The sequence below is a fragment of the Podarcis muralis genome, chromosome 15 (assembly GCF_964188315.1).
Source record: "Podarcis muralis chromosome 15, rPodMur119.hap1.1, whole genome shotgun sequence".
NCBI classification, from domain to species: domain Eukaryota; kingdom Metazoa; phylum Chordata; class Lepidosauria; order Squamata; family Lacertidae; genus Podarcis; species Podarcis muralis.
The window spans coordinates 18,042,636-18,063,936 of NC_135669.1; the positions used below are offsets into that span (position 1 = coordinate 18,042,636).

A 21,301-nucleotide genomic window follows, 5' to 3' on the forward strand; every position below is an offset into this window, starting at 1 on the left:
AGGTTTTCTTTAAGTGAAAGAAGAAAATCCTCTGAAAAGAAACAGATTGGAGGAGATAAAAATAGCTTTCTAAATGATGCTTTTGAGGAGTCAGCTTGCATTCTTGTACTACAAGTGTGACCTTAGGGCCCAGAGATGCAGTCTTCTGAATTCCAGTAGTGGCTTCAAAGGCATGTTTGTTGTCACTAATCAGTAATATTTCTTCCTTCAGCATATAATTTTATCAGTAGTGTCCACTTGACTTGGTGATTATCAGCCAGCTGCAGTCTCTACACACAAATGCACAATCTAGTTACAATCCAGACCCAATTATTTGGTTGGGTGCAGGGCGGGTTAGAAGCGCCTAATTCACATCAGATTGCTGCTGACACACTGCATTAGTGCAAATATTTTCTAGAGCCAAACTCCCCCCCCCCAACCTGGACAAAAACAGTGGCAACCTATGAACACTGACACACCTCAATTCCACAATGGGCGCAATTCACTGGGAGCTACACTTGCGTCAACTTGATTGGAAAGAGGTGTTGCAAATGTGCATTCAATGGCACACTTGTGCTGTTAGCAAAATCCCATTTCTTTCACTGAGCTTGCACCCGAGACGTTTCCAGTGGACCATGTCCATTGACCTTTATATTTGGATATTTATAATTGACTCCCCATGCATCTCTAGTGTGGGACTTTCCAGGGTTATGGTGAATACATCTCAACATAATTCTATTCCAGTCAAGCTAAAGCAAACGTTTATGCAAATATACTAACCAAATACACTAATATACCAATTCTGGGTCCCCTTTATCTTTGTGCAGTGAGCTAAGCCTCCTTAGGGAAGTTCACAGCCTCGACCTGCGATGTCTCCCTAAGAGATAGCAGTTATTCATTCCCACCTAAAAACTGCAAAGAGATGAAGTTGCAAAGGTATCCCCACAAGCCCCAGAGCTGCAGTGTGTGACAGTTTCATTAATGTGGCCGGCGGAAGGCATAGCTTAGTCAGGGCCACTCGCAGCTCAGGCGTACAGGTAAATGTGTGCCTGAACACTCTTCACCTTACAGCTAGGCAAGGAAAGCCTACCGTGATTTACAGTAATTATACCTCCTCAGGCGCATGGAATTTTGCATCCTGGGGGGGGGGGGGGGAGGACCAAAACAAAACAAAACTTACCCACTCAGAGAGGGAAGCTTAGTACACACCTTTCTTTTACTTGCAAATGACATTCTCCATCAAAGTTTGTAAGGCCAGCAGCTCTTCCTTTGCTATGAGAATGTGCACAGTTTAGCTATTAACAGAAGCACCCGCAAGCTATTGTTTACAAGTTAAAGCAGCTGACACAATTGATAGTGGCTCCTTCACAGTAAAATGTCAGTGTGTTTTCTCCAGCATCACAGAAGCTGTGTTCCCAACTACCCACAGATCCTTACCTATTTCCGATTAGCATTCAGACTCCTGTTCAATCTTAACAGGGCAATTCAGCAACTGCAGCCCAGATATTTTTTTATTTTTTTTTGGGGGGGGGGGAAGGTACCAGCTCAAATCTGGGCAAGTAGTAGCTTGGCACTCTGCATCTTAAAATTAATTTTTTGACTGTGCTGTGTTGTATAACAGGTGGTTTTGGAAGCCGGTTTTACATTGGCAATCAGTCATTGGATAGCAAGTATTCTTTAGAACAGCCTTTGCCAAACTGGTGCCTTCCAATTGTTTTGGACTATGACACTTGTGCTGACTGGGGCTGATGGAAGTTGTAGTCCAAAACACCAGGAGGGCACTAGGTTGGCAAAAACTGTTTTAGAGCCAAGCTAGACATTACACAGAGGAAAAAGTGTTTTACTTCACATTTTTTAAAAAAACCAAAACCACAATTATCCTTTGCAGCCTGTCAGCCTGAGCAGTGTAAGGAGAGCATGCATCTACTACCCTCTGGCCATTTCCCAGTTCTAAAACAACCTCTCTAAATCTATGTTTCACACACTCCTTCCTCATGGTAGGAAAGAAATCGGGGGGGGGGGGGCTGCTGTTGGAAAGAGACAGCAAGTAGGAATAGGGTCAAGGAGTCTCTTCCCATGTTGTTGTTGTTGTTGTTGTTGTTGTTGTTGTTGTTGTTGTTGTTGTTGTTGTTGTTGTTGTTGCTGCTGCTGCTGCTGCTGCTGCTGCTGCTCTTCTCTTCTCTCTCCAGTGCAGTTTTTTGGTATAAAAAAACACACCATCGGTAGCAAAAGGCAATGGGACTTCATGTGACACCCAGCTTTCTCCATCAACTGCCATCTCCTTGCAGCCTTTGGCTGAGAAGCACCCAAACTTTCCCGCAAATGAATCATTTTTTAAAAAACAAATTGAAAAGTGGCAGCTGTAAAAACCAAACATCATGTTTTGCCAACAGATTTTGCCGAGAAGAAAGTTCCAGGCAGGGGTTTCTGCCTCGCTGCATTGTCAACTTTGAGATGGCTTTCCATAAAACAGATCACGCCAGAATATTTTAAAATGAAACTGCAACAACTCTCAATCTCCATGTGCTGCTGCTGTAGTTTTGAAAAGAGCACTTCAAGATAGTCCTGAATCTGACTCCCCAACCTGGTGCCCTTCGGATTTTGAATTTGAATTTTGGACTGCAACTCCCAATGGCTCCAGCCAGTATGACCATTTAGGTGATAATGGGATTGATGGGAGCACAGCCATGCTGGTTGAGCCTGATGAGAGCTGTCATCTAAAATATTTGGAGAGCGCCAGTTTGGGGCAGGCTGCTGTACATTGACAATAGACTGTCTTAGCCAGCATTGCCAAAATGTGCACCGAAAGCTGGAAAAATGTTTGCATTTTAAGTGTGTGTATAATCAAAGCAAGAATTGTAAACGAAAGTGATACAGAAAATTTAACAATTAATGTTTGGTGGGGGAGGGACTTGTTTTTGCATGCAGTTATGAATGAGTGGTTTCTGAATGTTTTGTTCATGTTTCATGTGTTTTCAATGGTGCAGACCTAGACATCTTTCTGACAGTCTATTGGTTGTTTGGTTTAAAAGAGGCAAAAACAAAACAAAAAACCACCCCAAAATATATTAACTGATTGGAGAGCCTCGTTTGCAAGCTAATCTGAGCAAAAAGCTTTTGTCAGATGCCGAGGGATTGACTTCTTTCGTTATTCTTTTCCCTGAGAAATTCATCCTCTGTTCTTAAGTGTTTTGTTTTCTCATCCCTTGAGGAACACAAAGAAAAATGAGTTTGTTTTTACTTGTAAGGCTTTACTCAGTTGCCAAATTCCGCCGAAGAGCTGGACTATGGGGATCTCTCAGGTAAGGGCTAGTTCTTAGGTTAAGCCAATGTGGTTGTTCAGTCTGTGGGTTTGTTTGCTTTCCACCTTGTTTGCATCCTGGCTGCTTTAAAACAAAACGAAACAAAAATCCATTGTGCAATTGCTGTGCGGCAGAATCGCAGCTAATCAGATGCAGAGGCCCATTATTCAGAATGGCTGCTCCTCTCCTCTCCCCTCTTGCCGTTGGGCTTTTCCTCCTCCCAATCGCTTGATAAGGACAAGAATTTACCAACGTGTATAGCAGCACTTGAGAGGGGGGGAGGTGATGGGAGCGTAGAGCGCCGCGAGTTATATTACAGGTTGTCTAGTAGCTGCTGTGAGCTCAGTTGCTGGAAATAATTTTTTTGAATCCTAATTAGAGAACGGTTCAGTTGAAATTTTGTTGCATTTGTAAAACACTTAAGGATGCCAGGTTTGTGTGGGGAAAAGGGGTGAGGGGTGTGTGTCTCCAATACAACCTTGCTTGGACTCTGGGTTGCCTGTTCTGTCATGTGCTGCTGTTAAATGGATGTGGCAGGATTCTCTTAAGTGCAGAGAGAAGAGGGAAATTATTTCATTGCATACCAGACTCTAAATGAATTATATGCCAACCTTACTTATTTTTTTCACAGCAGATTGAATATCTTTGCCAGGAAAAGATGTAGTCCTTCCTATTTTACTATCCTATGTTGTATCCTGTCCCTCCCCACGCCCCATTCGACTCAAGGCAGTATACATGGGGGTTATCCCATTCTTAACCTTCTCAACAGCCCTTTGAATTTGACTGGTGCTTTGTCCAAGAGCCCACAAGTGAGTGGAGATTTGTTCTCCACATTCCCACAGTGGAGATCTAATGGAGATTTAAGTAATCCAAGTTAAGACTCGGCCCTTTTTCCGATTGAGAAGTTAGGGTTCAGGCAACCATAGTGTTTGTTTGGATATGCCATTTTCTTCAGGGAGTAAACAGGGCTGGGGTTTATATGGCCTATATTTTATAATGGATAAAATGTGTTTCCATTTTGACATAAGAGATGTATACTGTACTAAGACGGAAATTACACTGTTGACTGGAGACATGGAGAGGAGTTTGTGCTATTAAAAAAAATCCATAGCTGTGTATTCCACTGATACTCACAGCATGAAATGAATCCTGTGTTGGCAGATCTGCTTTTTGTTTTTTAAGATAATCTTTAAAAATACCTATAGAACCAAAAAGGGGGGAAGGGATTGACAGAATTGATATTACTAATAAAAACTCATAAGTGGCAGAAATAAAAAAGATCAACAGTTACAACATAAATTATAAAGGTGAATAATATAATGAATGTTAGATTTTACCTGTGTAGGAACCAATTGTTAGATGTTTTGATTGTTTTATCACATGTGTGTTTGCCATCCTGGTCTCCTTTGGGAGAATGGGCAGGATATAAATGTAATAGGAATAGTAGTAGTAGTAGCAGTAGTAGTAGTAGTAGTAATTGATAGAAGCATCTAGTTGGCTGTATAAAATGAGAACAGAACCAATAATTGCATTCGAACAAAAATACAAAACTGTATTTTACCTTGACAATTTTTGTTCAAATTATATCAACAGAGACCATTTTTTATCAAATCTTGCAGCAGCAAATAAATTAAATAACAGTTCTAAAGCAGCAGTTTCAAGCCATCCTCTTAAATATCCCTAAAGAATTATCTTTGGATTTAGCAAGGTGCTATAAACTGCATTTTATTTCATTCTGTCTAGAACTGTGCTCTGAAATTTTAGTTGGTACAGGCAGAAACAGAACATATGCATAAAATCTGCCTTAACAGAGCTCTCAACAATTGTTAACACTGGACAGGTTTTAAATAACCTCTGTGGTTTCTCTGATAAGGTATCTTGAAATAATTTTCTTTCATGTCGCCTCTTACCAATCTGATAATGACACTGTCCCAAAAGGTTCAATCTTTCCCCCATTATTTATTGTTGTTTTTATTGTTGCTGTCTTTTGTATACTACTTTTGTGGGGGGGGGGGGGAATACCACAGCTGTTCACATATTACAACCCTCAAATACAGCAATAACAGCAGATAAGATGAAACTCACTCAAAGCTGAAATAGGCTTGCCATACATCCGGAAAATTACTGACATGTCCTGGTTTTTGAGTGTAAAAATGGCATCGGGGGAATTTTGCTGAACTGGCTGTACTGTATGTCAATGTGATAGGAAAAGCAATGGAAACAGCTCAAAAAATTTAAAATCGGTATTTTTGGGTTAGGTTTCCCCAAGAAGCTCAACAATCTGGGTTTGTTCCCCCCAAAAAAGAGCTGAATTTTGGAGTCGGGGATTTTGCTTTTTGAAATATGGCAACCCTAGTTGAAATATATGTTGAGAGTGGGGTCTGTTTTGGCTGCATAAAATTGCAGATTGGGTCACGCACAATGGCAAACATGAGGGACCTTCCTCTTCATTGTTTGACACAAGGCTACAAATCCAGATTGGCTTGGCTTGATGGTTTGCTCATGAAATTCTTTCATGGCCCATCAAAGCACTTTATAAGACTCATGAACTGATTTCTCCTCTCCCCCAAGCAGTCAGAGGCCCACAGTTCTTCCAAATTGAGGCCTCCTGTCGCTTGTTTTAACCTCCCTTTCTACAACACTGAACTGCTCTAACCAAGTGGGATGGGAGGGGTGCAATCCAAGGGTTCATTCTGCGTCCATGAAACAGATTGTGATTGTGTAAAAGCATGATGGCATTCTAGCATAATTCCCATTCCAAGGTTCCTCTTGGATTCTGATCAGTATTTCTACTGCTAAGTCTGTTTTGAACTCCTCTTTATAGCATCAGGTTGAATGAGTAGGAAGAGAATTAAAACTACATCCCATCTCTTGCTCCTTGCCTGTGTTTATTTGGTAATGTGACAAACCCATACATTTGTGCACAAGTGAAGCAATCTCTTTGCATTTATTCACCATGTTCCAGCCGATCACATCCCATTTTTAAGATTGTGCTCCTGCTAACATGTGTTGTAGAACACGGCACAATCAAAAAGGACCTGTGTAGCCCTTCCATGTAGTTTGATTAACTAATCAAAAACTGATTAGCACCTTTGTTCATGGGGGATGCTGATTAATCAATTACTATTGATTGTAAGCATGGCTTTGTTCTCTGGCAAAGGGATGCCTAGAGAAGCAGCCAATAAAAATTGAGCACCTGTCATAGCGATTAAATTTATTAAAACAAAATACATTATTTTTTATGAAGCTATCTTGAAATGGGTCACTGAAGGGGAACATATTGATTGAGGAAGGATGAACTTCTTGAATTTCGCTCACTTAAATTAGAGACCAAATTCAATTATAATGCAAGACAAACAGGTTAACACCAGCTTTAAATAGCCCATCAATAAATTAGAATAGGTGCAGTACACTTAACGCTAAACTAGGGCAATGAATAATATCTGTCCCTGGCTCTTCTAGGCCTTGGTTTTAACCTTTCTGGGTTATTATGGACATAAACATGGCCTGCAATTCGCAGACAGAGACACCAGCCCTTCTGCCACTTTGCGTGGCATGTCCTTACACAGTGAATCCGATTCACTTGACCGGACCTGGGTGCCGTTTGAAGCTCTCACATGCCTGCTCAATATCACAGCCTCCTATGTCAGTGTAAGAAAGCCTTTCTCAAGCTGTGGGTCCCCAGGTGATGTTGAACTACAACTCCCATCGCCCCTAGCTAGCAAGGCCAGAGCTCAGGGATGATGGGAGTTGTAGTCCAACAACATCTGGGGACCCAAAGGTTGAGAACCGCTGGAGGCCTTCTCCAAATTTCATGGATTGGGCTGTGATCTAACGTGCATATTTCCATAACTGCTAGTGCTGGAGAAACAAAAGCATACTCCACACGCCCTTTCTCTTTATGGCTTATGCTGATCTCCACCCAAAACCCAGCTCCTTGTTGTGCACCTCCCATTCCTTTCAAAGGCGATTTGTGTTCTTGCAAAAAGCAAGTTGTGTTGCTCTGCTTGCAAATTAGCCAGAGATAGCTTTGCTGTATGGCTACAGTGGTGCCTCGCAAGACAAAATTAATCCGTTCCGCGAGTTTCTTCGTCTTGCGGTTTTTTCGTCTTGCGAAGCACGGCTATTAGCGGCTTAGCGGCTATTAACGGCTTAGCGGCTTTAAGAAAAAGGAAACAAACTCGCAAGAACTCGCAAGACGTTTCGTCTTGCGAAGCAAGCCCATAGGGAAATTTGTCTTGCGGAACGACTCAAAAAACGGAAAACCCTTTCGTATAGCGAGTTTTTCGTCTTGCGAGGCATTCGTCTTGTGGGGCACCACTGTATTTATGCTGAACAATGAGGTTGAATAGCTAAATGCTGGGCCCTTTAGATATTGGGGGAGGGAGGTAATTATCTAGGGATTTTGGCAGGGTGGGCTCAGGATTATCATAGAATTACAGAGTTGGAAGGAGCCCCACGGATCATGTAGTCCAACTCCCTACAATCCAAGAACATGCAGCATTCCCATATGGGGATCAAACTTCCAACCTTGGAGTTCTTAATTGATGATGTCCAAAGTGGGCTTTCCAAGAGGAGTTCCCAGAGGAGACAAGTCCTCATAGGACATCTGGTCCAGCATATCAGCCCTTATGGTCTGTGGTTTCACAGGTAAATTCAGTTCCAATATAGGCAAAAGCTTGAACCAAAGCTTGATTTCCATGGCTTCCCTTACAAATTTTGAAATGAAACACCTTCTCCACGGTGATGTCTAAAGATAAATCACCTGGCAGCATTAAGCAAAGCATTTATAGATGCACACGGGTATGTGTACGTATGTGGTGGAATCATCATAGTATTAAAAATTCATTCCCCTTTAGAAATGGTGGAGCTTTAAAACTTATGTAGGAGGGAGCCTTAAATCGAAATGTGCCGAAATTAACAGTCATGCTGAGCCCACACAGAAGAGATCTATCAGCCCTTTGGTTTTATAGCGAAAATGTGCACGGCAGAAAATTCAGGCTTGCTAGTATAGCATAGCCCCCCCCCCCTTTGCAAATAGAGTGTTTTATTACCTTTGTCTACATAACTTAGTCACACACACACAAAAGTTAAACAAGGAGCAAGAAAACAAGACCCCGTGGAGCAAATGTGTTAAATCATAGCAATAAAGCATCCTGTGTCTGGAGTTCCTTAAGTACTTTTCTTCTATTGTGCCCCAGGTATTAAAAAAATAGAAGCTTCAATGTATTGAGTACCCTGCTGCCAGAGCTAGAGCAGCCCACAAAGAAGGAAGTTGGAAATGATTGGAAAGTTAAGAGTTCAGAGGAAGGCTTTGACCCAGCTGCTGAGCTCAACAGCTGCCTGCCCATCTAGCCTGTGCTTTCTAACTTGTCCATGAATGATCTAGACTTGGGGTGAGCAGGGAGGTAGCCAAGTTTTACTGGGGGCAAAAACAAAAAAAGGATTTTGAGGAGATCCAAAAGGATCTCTCTGAAGCGGGTCAACGCGCAGTAAAATAGCAATTGCTCTTCAATGCAAGTAAGTCTAAAGTGATGCACATTGAGGCAAAAAATACCCTAATTTCACACATATGCTCACAGGGTCTGAATTGGCCCTGACTGACTAGGAATGAGACATTGGGGTCATAGTTGATAGCTGTTGGCTGCTGTGAAAAGTGTGACTTCCATGTTAGGGATCATTAGGAAAGGAATTGAAAATAAAACTGCTGGTATCATAATGCTATTCTACAAATCTGTGGTGCACCCACGCTTGGAATATTATGTACAGTTCTGGTTGCCACTCCTGAGAAAGGATATTGAAGAGCTGGAAGAGGCTCAGCAAAAATGATAACTGGAATGAAGCAACTCCCCTATGAGGAAAGCTTACAACATCTGGGGCTTTTTAGTGTAGAGAAAAGGCAAGCAAGAGGGTATGTGCTAGAGGTGTGTATGATGATGCAGGGCATGGCAAAATTGGATTTCATGAATACTTAATCCAATGAAACTGGATGGTGTGGAAGATTCTGGACAGACATTACAAAGTACTTCTTTAGACAGCACATTGTTAAAATGTGGAATTAGCTTCAACCAGATATAATGGCAGCTTTAAAAGAAGACATTGAGGATAGAGCTATCAATGGCTGTTAGCCACAGTGGCTAAGTTCTCTGTCCACTGTTGGCTGCAATGGGCCTGTGAATACCACTTGGTGGGAATCACAGATGAGACGAGTGATGCTGCACTCAGGTCCTGCTCTGTGGGCTTCCCACAAACATGTGGTTGGCTGTTGTGAGAATAGGATGCTGCACTAGATAGATGTGGTCCAACAGGGCTCTTGTCTCTTGTAGGCTTACTCCACCCCAATAAATACCCATTTCAGAAAGCGCTGGCTCTCTGAGGCCCATGTTCGATCTGCATGCCTTCGACTCCAGAGGGAACAAGAGCATGGAAACTTCATGTTGCATGACCCCTGCCAAGCCTGAAGCTTCCATGGGAAGCACTTTGCATAATGGCTACTCTAGCCCTGTTCCCGAGGAAGATGCAAGTGTGAGGTTGTTCTCCATAATAGGCCATTAAGCCCGCCCCAAAGCTTCATTCGCTCTCTATTTTTTTTGTATGTTATGTAATATTTTTATTTAGGTCAAGTCCCAGTCAGGCAGATTTGATGCGTATCTTAACAAAGTTGACATATAATCTGTTAGGATGTCTGCATCATTTGGAGCGTGCATAGGTAACTTCAAAACAGTTTGTTCTAAGCATCAAGTGTCTCTTTTACACAAGGTAATTGCCAGAATTTTATTTGCTAAAATATTGGGAAACCAAGTAAAATTGCATGGCTAAATAAGATTAGGAACAGCTAATTTTCATTTAACTGCTTTTCAAATATCAACACTTACATCAGACCTGGAGATCTGATTTTACACATCACACATGAATAAACTGTCAATGTCCCAAGTCAAATCAATACGCTATGAATTTATGGTGACTGTTGCTTCCTTCTGTAGATATTTGGGGAAGTGGATGTATGAATTCTCTTTTTTAATTGAAGTGCCATTTAGTTTTAATGTTTTCCCCCCCTCTCTCTCTCTCTCTGAAAGCCTAACATCCTGCCAATCCACATTTTTTGAGAATGCCAGGCTTGTGTTGGGCTCTCATTGGCAGGAGATGAATTCACTTATTTGAAGCATTTCTAGGGCAAATATAAAAGCAGCAGATCGGGTGCAAGTGTTTAAGGCAGGAATTTGCAAACTTGCAAATGAGTCAAACTCAGAGCACTCCTCTCATAACAGCCAGTCAGCCCCACAAGCAGGACATGAGCACAGCAACACTCTCCCCACTTGTGATTTCCAGGAACTGGTTTTCAGAGGTGCATTGCTCCAACAGTGCAGGTAGCATTTCTGCAGTTGTGCAATGGGGGGAAAATTCTCTTTTGAAGAGCAGCAGCTCTGAGTCTTGTTGCCAACCCTGTACAGGCACTTCTGCTGGTATCATGACCTCTTGCAGTACTGGCCAGTGTTCAATGTTCAGACTGCAGCAGCAAAGGTAGGGGGTCTCAGTGAAATCAACATCCCCCCCCCCAACCCAACTTGCCCATTCACTCTAGCCAAATCATTCCCAGCCTAGTAGGTCTTTTTAAAAAAGAAAACAGTGTAGTTACAGGATCTTCAGAACAGTTATGGGGAGAGTGAGCCCGCTCTGCCCCCTGTAATTTGAGCACCTCTACTACTTGACCCTATGCATTTGGGAGCCAGCCTGCTTCCGCAGTTCCATTTCTCCTTTGCCCACCTTTCCGGAGGCTCCTTGGAGGAAAGGCCGGCGTGCCCCAATGTATATTAACATCTTAATGGAAAAGCTGTACATGTATATACGTTTACTGCTCTCTCTGACAAGAGGGAATTACATGTCAGAAGGATTTGTAGCATCTGTAATTGAATTGCTGCTGAGAAAAGCAAATCTTAAGGAAGAATAACACATTAGGATTAGCAAATAATGTGGCGTTTTGTCAGAGCCTGCCATCTAGCTTGTCCCTCTTCAGTACTGTACCGGTGACTCTCTCTCCCCCCCCCCCCCGCCCCCCGCTTCACTCTTTAACTAAAGAGACAATGTTAACTGGGGCAACCATTTCAGCTGACACTTACTTTTAAGGTCAATATTTGTTTGCAAAGCAAATCCGTCACACCCCCACTCCTACCACTGGTTCTGGCACAGGTCGATAGTCAATGACACACACACACACACACACACACACACACACTGCATAGGCACACACAAACACATGATGGGCTGAATTGGTGCATGCTATAACATCTAATGGTCACTGTGAGTTTGTTTTTACAATTAACCGTTAACTTTGCATGCAGAATTTATGCAAAGCAAAAAGATTATCTCGGCCAGCAGAAAACTCTGCACTATGCCGTCCTTTGCGTGTCTCTTTATTTCATGTCCTGCTTCACACGTGTCATTTCTGCAGGGCTGCTGTACGTCTGGGTTTGTAGATTGTAACTTTTTAAATTGCCAGCTCGATAAGCAGATAAATCTCTATTTCAGCTGGGGATACTTTTTTTTTTTTTTTTGCACTTGGAAGACTTCAAAGGAAAAGTGTTACATAAAGAAGTGAAAACGCCTGATCTAATATCTTGTGACACTTTGAAATAAAAAAAAAATTGATTTGCTTCCAGAAGCATCTAAAAATAGCAAGGCTCATTCCAGTATTGCACCCCAGCCAGCAGAGACCACCAGCTGGTAGCACAGTGTTTTTTTTGTGTGGGGTTTTTTTTTTAACTTTTCAGAAATCGCTCGGGTATACGAAGTCAAATCTAATCTTTGCATTTTCCTTCTTTCTTTCTTTTTTTAAAAAAATCTAAATCGCAAGCATAAAATGTCCCTGAGGCTTTTGCTTTTCTCCTAAAAATGGATAACCAACCAAAATGCGCTTAGAGACTGCAGAGAAGTAGAAGTCTAAGAAGAGATGCAAGGTGGGTGCTTTTCTGCAGATGTGGGCATCTCTTCTCCAGCTTTGCGGAAGATGATGTGGGAGCGTCACTAAAGAATCAGACAACTCGACAACTTCTGTTTGCAACAAAATTTTCCTGCAGTATGAATCTCCCACCATTAAGGTCAACAAGCCATAGACCACCACCTCTGCTATATACGTAGATTGAGTTTTCCTGTTCTCCTTTAATTACAGTAGATCTAAGAGTGCCTTTGAACAGTCTTAAAAAAGCAAGCAAATGACTTGTGACTTGTGGCCTGTGGATGAGACCAGAGTTGGAATTGGTATCAGACTCTTGTGCCCTTCAAAGAGTGAAGAAGTCTTCTGTCTTCAGGGCAGAGACTGTTGTAAAGGCACAAGTAAGGGGTCGAGGTCCAGGGATCCTTCCCTAGGATGCAGTGCAGAAGTGGGGGCATTCAGACTGAAATGAAACTCAAATATTGATCAATGTTAGCAAGCTTTCCGTAGAATAACATCTGCAAACTGACTTGAAAAGGAGCGGCTCCCCTCGTTTGATGATCTAATAGAGAAAGCATGGGCTTGTTATCCTTTAAGGTGAGGAAGGCACTCTTGACTGTCTTCCACAGGTGCAATGCTCATTGGCTTGCAAGCACCGAGCATCCTCAACACACTGTAGTTAATTTTTAATTAACATGTACCCTCAAAGACGGGATACTTAGCCATGCACAAAATAAAATAAACTCGGAGCGTGCACTCTGCAAAGCTTCTGTTTTCGTAGAAATAATTAAGAAAAATGTGAGTGCAGATCCCAGCGGAAGGAATCGCATTTAATAAACTCGGCTGGCCAAAAGCGTGTGGTAAGCGGCACACAGGCTTCTTTGGGGAAGAACAGGCTAGATGAGGAGCTACTGCTGTTGACTTAATTGCAAATTGAACAGCAGCCACGAGAGCTTGGCAAGTGAGTGACATTGACACAATATTTCAGTTGGTCTGTTGCGGGACAGATGCTCAACTGGCGTAAATCAACTGAATGCCAGAAACTGTCACTTCAGCTGCGCCGGGTGTATATCAGCTGTGGTGCCCGTAGTTTTGTTGTTTTTCCCCCCCATGTGTGTCCCATTTGCAGTGGACAACCTTGGCAGAAAAGGATGTATTCTCTCCAGGCACTGTGCAAAGAGCCTTGTATTGTTTCCCCTAACATCACTCAAGATCATCCTAATGTCAGAAGGGTCTCTAAACAATGCTTCTATGTATTCTGTAGAGGGCTTTGGAATTGGTGAGAGCAACCACAGAAATAAAAGCCCTTTAAGGTTGGGGACATAGACCCACTGAGAAACCTGCAACTTCCCAGCTGGCAGGTCAGGGGTTGAATTTTTGCCTGTGTGCTCCTCCCTCTGCCCTGCTTGTACCATTTCCCAGGAAATTTTGGTGACTCCACCTGAAAATCCATGGGGACAGGACAGGCGGAACCAGATCTTACCAAAATGTGATAGCATCTTTAATTTCACTCGGATTTAGACCTTCCCTTGGTAGCTCAGTAGCATATAACAGTTATGACAAGATGCTGCCAACTGAGTCAAGCTGTGATCACAGAGACACTGGGAATGTGATTGTTGATCAAGCAACTCGATAAGCCTGTTAATTGTGGGAAGCATTAAAATATCTTTCTCATTTAAATATTCATGTGCAATTTTTTAAAATGAATGTTTCCTTACTCCAGATCCTGGCATTATGGAACAACTGCATTTTCCCTTGTGATCTGAAGCTATTTGGCCATTTGGGATTTGTTCATTCTCCTCCTTGAGAAACTTGTTCTTAAGAGCTGTCCTACTGAGGCAAATTTTTGTCGCTCTGCCTCTGGGCCACATTTCGACCCTGCATAAACACCGCTCCCCCAGAAACGAGAGATAATCTGGAGCATCCTCTTCTTACCGTATATTAAGAGATGCCTTATGCAGTCTACCTGCCATTTGCAGGAGATGGTCACGCAAACCAGTTTGCATCCTCTCCATGATTCGCCTTTTGGGCTTCCCTGGGGAATGGAGTCTTGGGACCTTAGTTAAACATCCGGCAGGCAAGTGACACAAGAGCTGTCCCAAAAGAAACTCGTAATGCAGAGCTGAACTCATAGGGTGCATTGCCAAAGAGCACTTTTACCTTGCTCCCAGCAGAGCAGTGGTTGTGGTCCTGTTTTGTGTGGACTCGCAAGCTTGCCAGATGCTCATCCTCCATTGACAGTGCGCAGGGCCCTTGAGTTGCACGGTAACCGTGTGTGGTGGACTGCTGCTCACCTTACCCCACTTCTCGATGCCCTGACGTGAACCTCGGTTTTTCCTCTTTGCGGTTTGAAAGGTGGTGGCGGCGGCGGCAGCAACGAGGAACGCTCTGAAGGACCCTTCTCCTAATTGAAACTGTTTTTAATTAAACCGTTTTACAGCGCTCTCAGTCACGAGTTATTTACTTACATCCTTTGGTGCTTAATCTTGGAGCAGAATTGGAAATATCAATGGGAAGCATAAATTCCCAGCCCCTGCTGCAAGCATTGTATCAGGTCTCGCCTCCAAAGAGCACCATTACCTTTAGCTGTCACGGATCTGTACACTTGATCGATAAACTTCAAATATTATTAGAGGTGGAGGCTTCAGAGATTGACTCTGTTCTTTGGAGAGAGGCTGAGATAAATCTTTCTTAAAAAATTGACTGGAATTTGCACACTCGCTCTTCCTGCTGAAACGCATTTCTCTTAGGTGCCTGGGCAGCTGCAGGGGGTGGAAGGGCAGATTTATTGGCTGTATGCTTCTTGTAGTGAAAGATTTAAATGGTAAATCCTTCACATATGACTTCACAAATCATGTAAAGTTAAAAGAATTTTACCGTTTCTGTTGCTGCTGCTGTGCTTAAATTGTAAGGGATGGCCAGTAAATCATTTTAATGGAGGTGTCACAGTTGAACTCAATAAAAAGGGGGGGGGGCGCGGCGACAATGGTTTTAGCTTCCATTCCAAAATGTTAATGTATTAATCAACGAGAGAATAATTGTTTTTTACTACATTATAAATCTCGGTTGCCATTGGAATTGCAGCCAGGGCTGTTGTAGCTGCATTCTTAAATTAAAATTGTTTACATTGCTATACATTAATTTTACACAGCCATCGCTCATTCCGGGTTCGTTGTGGGATTTCTCCCCAGCCGCGCAAGTCCTTCCTCCTCTCCAGGTGGAGGGAGGGAGGGAGGGAGCAGCAGCTTATAAAAGCAAATCAATTGTGTGGCAAGTTGTTAAATAAATAAAATAAAGAAGCATGTCATGATTGCTTGCTATCTTCATTTCAGAGAAATCTTGCGGAGGGGATCAACATCCACAGAATTTGAAATTATCAGGCTAGGTTTCAGAAGTGTTTTCTCCTTGAGTCAGCCAGCAATTTGAGAACAGGGTCCCCTTTTTTCCTTTCTGTCCATTTATTTATTTATTTATTTTTGCATGCACAGTTTGGCTGTGTAAATGGTTATTTGAGATGACATCATCTGGGTGAAGTGCTGGGGACATCGGCGTGGAAGTTTTTGCAACAACAACAAAAACAATTCAGGGCTCCATGTGCTTCCTTCCTCTCCCCTTGCCCCAGCTTTGCCCATCTTGACTTGCCCACTGCATTTGGAAATGTCTCTTATTGCTGCTCTTGGTGAGCCAACTAGGCTGGGTTGCTTGTTCTTCTGCCTGAGCTGACTTGCCTGGGTACTCCTATTTTCCCCCCTTGTTAAAAGAAACAAAACCAAAAAGCCACACACACTCACATAAAAACCCAGATGGAAGTGGAGGAGGGTTGCCCTGATTTGCAAGTGGCCATTATTGCGGATATTAATACTTACTGTTTTCTAATTGTGGCAGATTCTCGAGCAGGTGAGGAAAGTGCCATCACCGCTGTGGACCATGCCGTGATCGGTGGAGTCGTGGCCGTGGTGGTCTTTGCGATGCTCTGTCTCCTTATCATTCTGGGACGATACTTTGCAAGACACAAAGGTAAATCGGCAAGAGTAGGGCTTAACTGAACTCCCTCCCCCTACAAAAATGGAGAAGAGGAGTCTATATGCACCTCACAGCCATCACCTGTTTAGAGTTTTGTGTGTGAGAGAATGAGCCGCTTGGTGCCTGTTTGCAGCTCCTGTTTTCCCTAATCTGTCACCTGGCTGCCATTTTTTAAAAGGTGGCTCTTCCTGAGAAAGTCCAGCCAAACAGGAATCGCACAAGTCAAATCAGAGTGAGGAACCAGTGCTCTCATTCTCTGTATGGGATTGTCAGGAAGCCCAGGCAGATGACTTCACAAAGTTCAGAAGAAGGAGGCAGTGCCCTCACTCTGATTTGAACATGTTTTGCCTTTGTTCCTTAGGTGCTCCTATGGATGTTCATGGGGGTTCGTTTCATGTGGACTAATATTTTTTTTGCAAGATGTACCCTTGTTTTAGCTCGACAGGGGCTGTCTGCAACAGGAGTAGGACCCAGGTTCCAATTCTGATCCATGTCATTCTTTTTTTTAAATGCAAGAAATACATAGAGTTACCAAACTGGACATGCAAGTGTTACTTCTCCAGCAAAATGAAAATTTGAGAGCATCTGGAGGGCTATTGGATATGGAGAGGAGAGGGCAACCCTCCGCCTATGGCAACCATGCACCTTTCAAAGGCACAAAGGACCCTTTGCAATTGATGGGATTTGCAAGTATCCAATTCCATAACCTGTTTTGCTTTGATGCTTATTGCAGTTATCCCAGTTTGCTATCCTTCAGCAGCAGGGTGCATGGATAGGGAGGGCTCTTAAAACAGTGGCAGGGCACATGCTGTGCATTCAATGCTCAGCATTTAAAGGGAACAGGCAGCAGTTAGGTGCTCTGCTGCCTACAAGTATATGCAGTGCAGATAGTTGGTGCCACCACCATGGAGCCCCTGTCTCAGCCCCTGCGGTTGCTCCTCTCTTTGCAGGTACATACTTCACTCACGAAGCCAAAGGAGCTGACGATGCGGCCGACGCAGACACAGCTATAATCAATGCAGAGGGAGGACAGAACAACTCTGAAGAGAAGAAAGAGTACTTCATCTAGATCCGTCTTGATTTCCATGAGGTGTCCAACTGCGGACAGTTACTGGCCCTGTGTAGAAGATACAGACTGTGATGTTGGAAGTTGCTACCAGCTTATGGTTTTGGTTTTTTTAAAAACTTTGTCTCTTTTCTGTCTTTTTCTTTCTTTTCCCTTCCAGTGCTGTTTATTTTTATTTCTTTTCTTTTTTTATTGAATGGTTGGCAAAGTGTGGGGAGCATCGAGGATTCCCTGTGTAATAGAGTTCTTTGTAAAGTACATTCTGCTGTTTGGCACCTCAGTTCCTTTGGGTTTTTAATTCTCGGGCCGAGTCCAACTTGGATTTAGTTTAGTCCCATCATTTGCAGAAAATTCTGTGCCTTGTTTTATTTCTCGTTTCGTTGGGAGGGGAGGGGTGGAGAGCAGATGGTTTCATATTCTTTTTTTCTTCCTAGCTTCTCTTGGAATTGCCTGCTGGGATCCCTTGAAAGTAGACTTGGTTTCTTTCTTTTCTTTTAAGTGTTTTACCTTCATTTTTTTAAACTCCTGGGTTGTTTTTGGTTGTTGTTGTTGTTGTTTGAAACTGTGTCATCAAAGGAGAACCGGCACACCTTAGATTCCATCGTTTGAAATTCAGTGTATTCATCATCCACCCTACTCCCTTGTCATGAGAGCTTGGAAGAACACACTTTTTAGGAGAATGGTTTGCAGCTGCCCAGGTTTCCAACGCAGCGAAGACTAGCCGAAATAGGCTGAAACATCCAGAATATGCTCTGCTTTTCATTGAGACCCAGAACCATGCTGAGTTACCTGCAAGCAAAGTGGACCCTGGGAGAGAGCAGAGTCTGTCCTTTATTCTAGGTCTATAGACTGACTCCTCTTTGCTGGACATGCCCATATTGTCTGTACAGGAACAGGGTATTGAGCGCATTTCCCCGGTTCTCACCCTAAACAGCCGTGACAGATGAGGGCTGCTCCTTTCGTGCAAGTAGGCAAATTTGAGTTGTCGCAGAAGGGAAAGCAGGGAGGGAAGAAATGCGAAGTTCTGCTCTAATTATTTTCTGTTGCAAATGATCCCCACGCTGGCTCCCAATTGGCCTCGCATCGCTGTAATTTACAGAAACAGGAAAAAGAAAAAACTTTGTGATGTGAAAGGAATACGAATCGGCCGACTTCTTTTTCTTTTTCTTCATTATTATGTTATCTGTCTTGGTTTGCCCCTTCTTCCTCTCCTCTTCTCTTTTGTATCTTGCTAAAGAGGGCACAGAGGGTGAGGCGCTATGATTGCGGCCTGCAGGTACTGTACATTACAGGTATTGGTCATGCTGAGGTATCCGTCCACAGACTGTGTGGAACTTTTCATTCCTTCAGATTTGACTTCACAAAAGGCAGGAGGGGAGAGAAGAAAAGATGCCTTGTTTTCATGCTGGACTGCCCTGCATCTCTGTTCCAGAAAGGTCAGAGCAGAGGTGGAGAAATCAGCATGGAAGGTTTTTTCCCCCCCTTCCAGTTACTCAATCCAAACTCTTAAACGCTGAGTTTGTATGAGGAAATCAAGAATACACATATATATATATTCTTTATTTCCTTTTCCCTGACTCTGTACCTTCCAAACGCAGCCCCTGGCCTCCTTCCTCAGCCTTAAGAGCCATCTGCCAATAAATTACTGATCCTTGCATGATGGTAGTCATGGTGAAGAGATAACTAAAAATAAGTTTACCTTGTGAGTGTTGGAGATCTGAAGCCTCGAGAGGAAGAGAGCCAAGTCTGTGTGTCTGACACTTCCTTTCCTTTCCTGGGGAGGGGGAAGCATGGTACCCCACCCCCTTTGGGGATAATACGCTGCTTCTAAACCCTTTTACCAAAAGGAGAAAGCGACGTGTGATGTGAATCAGGATTTTTATTTTTTTTTAACGAGGCACCAGATAAAGGGTTGGCATTAAGAAGAGGCTAGCTCATGAGGGAACCCCTCAGTTCATTACGGAATTAAGGAATTTGAAGGATTAATTTTAGCGGCAGTCATGTTACGTACATGCCAAGTTTTATTAGGGGAGAATATCATCTCTAGATGTATTTTAAAAGGCTTTAAAAAAATAGTTATGTTTGTGTGTTTTAGGTTTGTTTAATTGTTGGCAGAGCCATTCAGATGCTACCTTTCAACACAAAATAAAACCCCTTCCCCCCCCCTTCTTTTTCGTACAGTATTTTCCTTCCCCGCCCCCCCCTCTCCTTTAGAACCATGAAAACGCAATCAACCTCTTGCAAAGTTTTGTAATGTGCCCCTCTTGTTTCTCTGCCTTCTGTACTGCTTGAGACAACAGGTCAACCCCATGGAAGGGCAAAGACAGTGATTGAAAAATTGTGGGGGTGGGTTTTGGGGAGGGGGCTTTTTTCTACCCATTGATCACAGAACTGGCATACCGTTCCCTGAGCAGCTCATCTTTGTTTTGAAAAGTGTACAGTCGTGCAAGTGTTCCCAATGTAACTTTGACTTAATAATGTTGACATGTCTCAGGTTCATGTGTTTTGATTGGTGTTTTCCGTCTCAGGTAGATCGCGAAAAGTTTTTGGCCCCACACGTTGGAAGAGAACACAACGAGCAACCACAACAGGAACTGATGGGTTTTAGTTGTATATCAAGTTTTAAAGGGTTTTTACTTTTCTTTCCCCCTGCCCCCCTGCAAGTATACAGTGCACTGTTTGAAATGTATTGTTAAGTATTGATTTGTACAGGGTTAGATTACAAGGATTTTGTTAAGAGTGGAGAAAGAACAAACTTGTTTCCCGGGGGTTTGCAGCTTGGAGATTTTTCTTGGGCTTTGTGGTTGGGGAGTTTATTTTTTATAACATCAGCAACAGCAAAATAGGAATGTTGCCAAGAAAAATATGGGATGCATAACTGATGCCAAATAAGCTTGTTCTTTACTCACCGCCAGTGACATTTCGTTACTTCTGCCCCCTTAGGCCGATTCTGTTTTAAGGTGTCCATGGACAATGTTGCAGTGTAAGAAAACGCATATTCATATCTTCCCATTCACATTTTGTATTGGTTCATGTATACCATTTTTACAAAGAAAAAGAAGTACTATAAAGTATCTGTCTTCTTAATAAAAACAAATTAATGTTACAAAACTACTTTTCTGTCTCGTTCTGCACTCTTTTGCGGCAGCATCTACAAGGGATGCTCCTAAGTAGGAGGCAGGCTGCTGTGTCCTCAGCCCTGTTTTGGGAGCCCCACCAGACACCATGTTTGTGTGCTCAACCAGTCCTCCATCCCAAAACACACAACTTGGTGTCTCAGCTTTTCTTAAACTATCTGTGCCAGTCGCAAGTGCTTCTCTGAGGTCTGCCATGGCTCCCATTCGTAAGCTCCTTACTGTGTGATGCAAAGTGGCACCCTCCAAATGTAAACTACAACTCCCATCAGCCACAGCCAGCATAACCAATGGAAGATGGGAGTTGTAGTCCACCAACAGCTGCAGGACCCCAGGTTGGCTAACCTTGGTGTGGGCTCACAAGCCCATCCCAAACACCACAGGCAGCTGGCCTTTCGCAAATTAAACATACCTGGTCTGTGCCCGTCTCTTGGTCAGACTGTGGGTTGTGTTCTTAATTTCTGGCCTCCCCAAAAATCCAAGCACTGCTTACCTTCTTTTTCATCCTTCCTAATTATAACAATTGCTTAAGGGCTAACTATGCAGCTTCCTGTCAGAAAGGAAGCACTTATCCCCCCCATCTGCCTGGTGGCTGTCGCGTTCTTGAGCACACCCTGGCAGGTAGGGAAATGTCTCTGTATTCTAGGCTGGCAGAATGGTGTTTGCTTTTTCTTGCTCGGCCTCGTAGTATTTTTAGAGTTTCCTCTCCCGCAAAATTATTTGTGCAGAAATGCCCTCCGATGTAGCTGTTAGGGGAGGCTTTCCCCTGAAGCCCCAGTGGTTTCCTTCCCTTATTTGGAAAGAAAATAAAGGAAATCTGTTTCCTGAAGGGCAGGCGATGGAGTTATTAGTTTTTCCACTATTGTTG

The 21,301-nt window shown here is 43.1% G+C and overlaps 1 protein-coding gene across 6 annotated transcripts in view; it reads left to right on the plus strand.

Annotated features, from left to right (window-relative positions):
- Positions 1 to 20,413, plus strand: part of CADM1 (cell adhesion molecule 1) — a 287,449-nt gene extending 267,036 nt beyond the window's left edge. For 4 of the 6 annotated variants that reach the window (XM_077919466.1, XM_077919462.1, XM_077919465.1 and 1 more), the window contains 2 exons: positions 16,096 to 16,227; positions 17,184 to 20,413. In XM_077919466.1, the coding sequence (XP_077775592.1) occupies positions 16,096 to 16,227; positions 17,184 to 17,302 (251 nt within the window). In that variant the 3' untranslated portion in view covers positions 17,303 to 20,413. Of the gene's footprint in view, positions 1 to 3,227; positions 3,282 to 16,095; positions 16,228 to 17,183 lie in introns of all 6 variants that reach the window. The other 2 variants (XM_077919463.1, XM_077919461.1) reach the window with 1 other exon arrangement.
- The last annotated feature ends 888 nt before the right edge of the window (positions 20,414 to 21,301 follow it).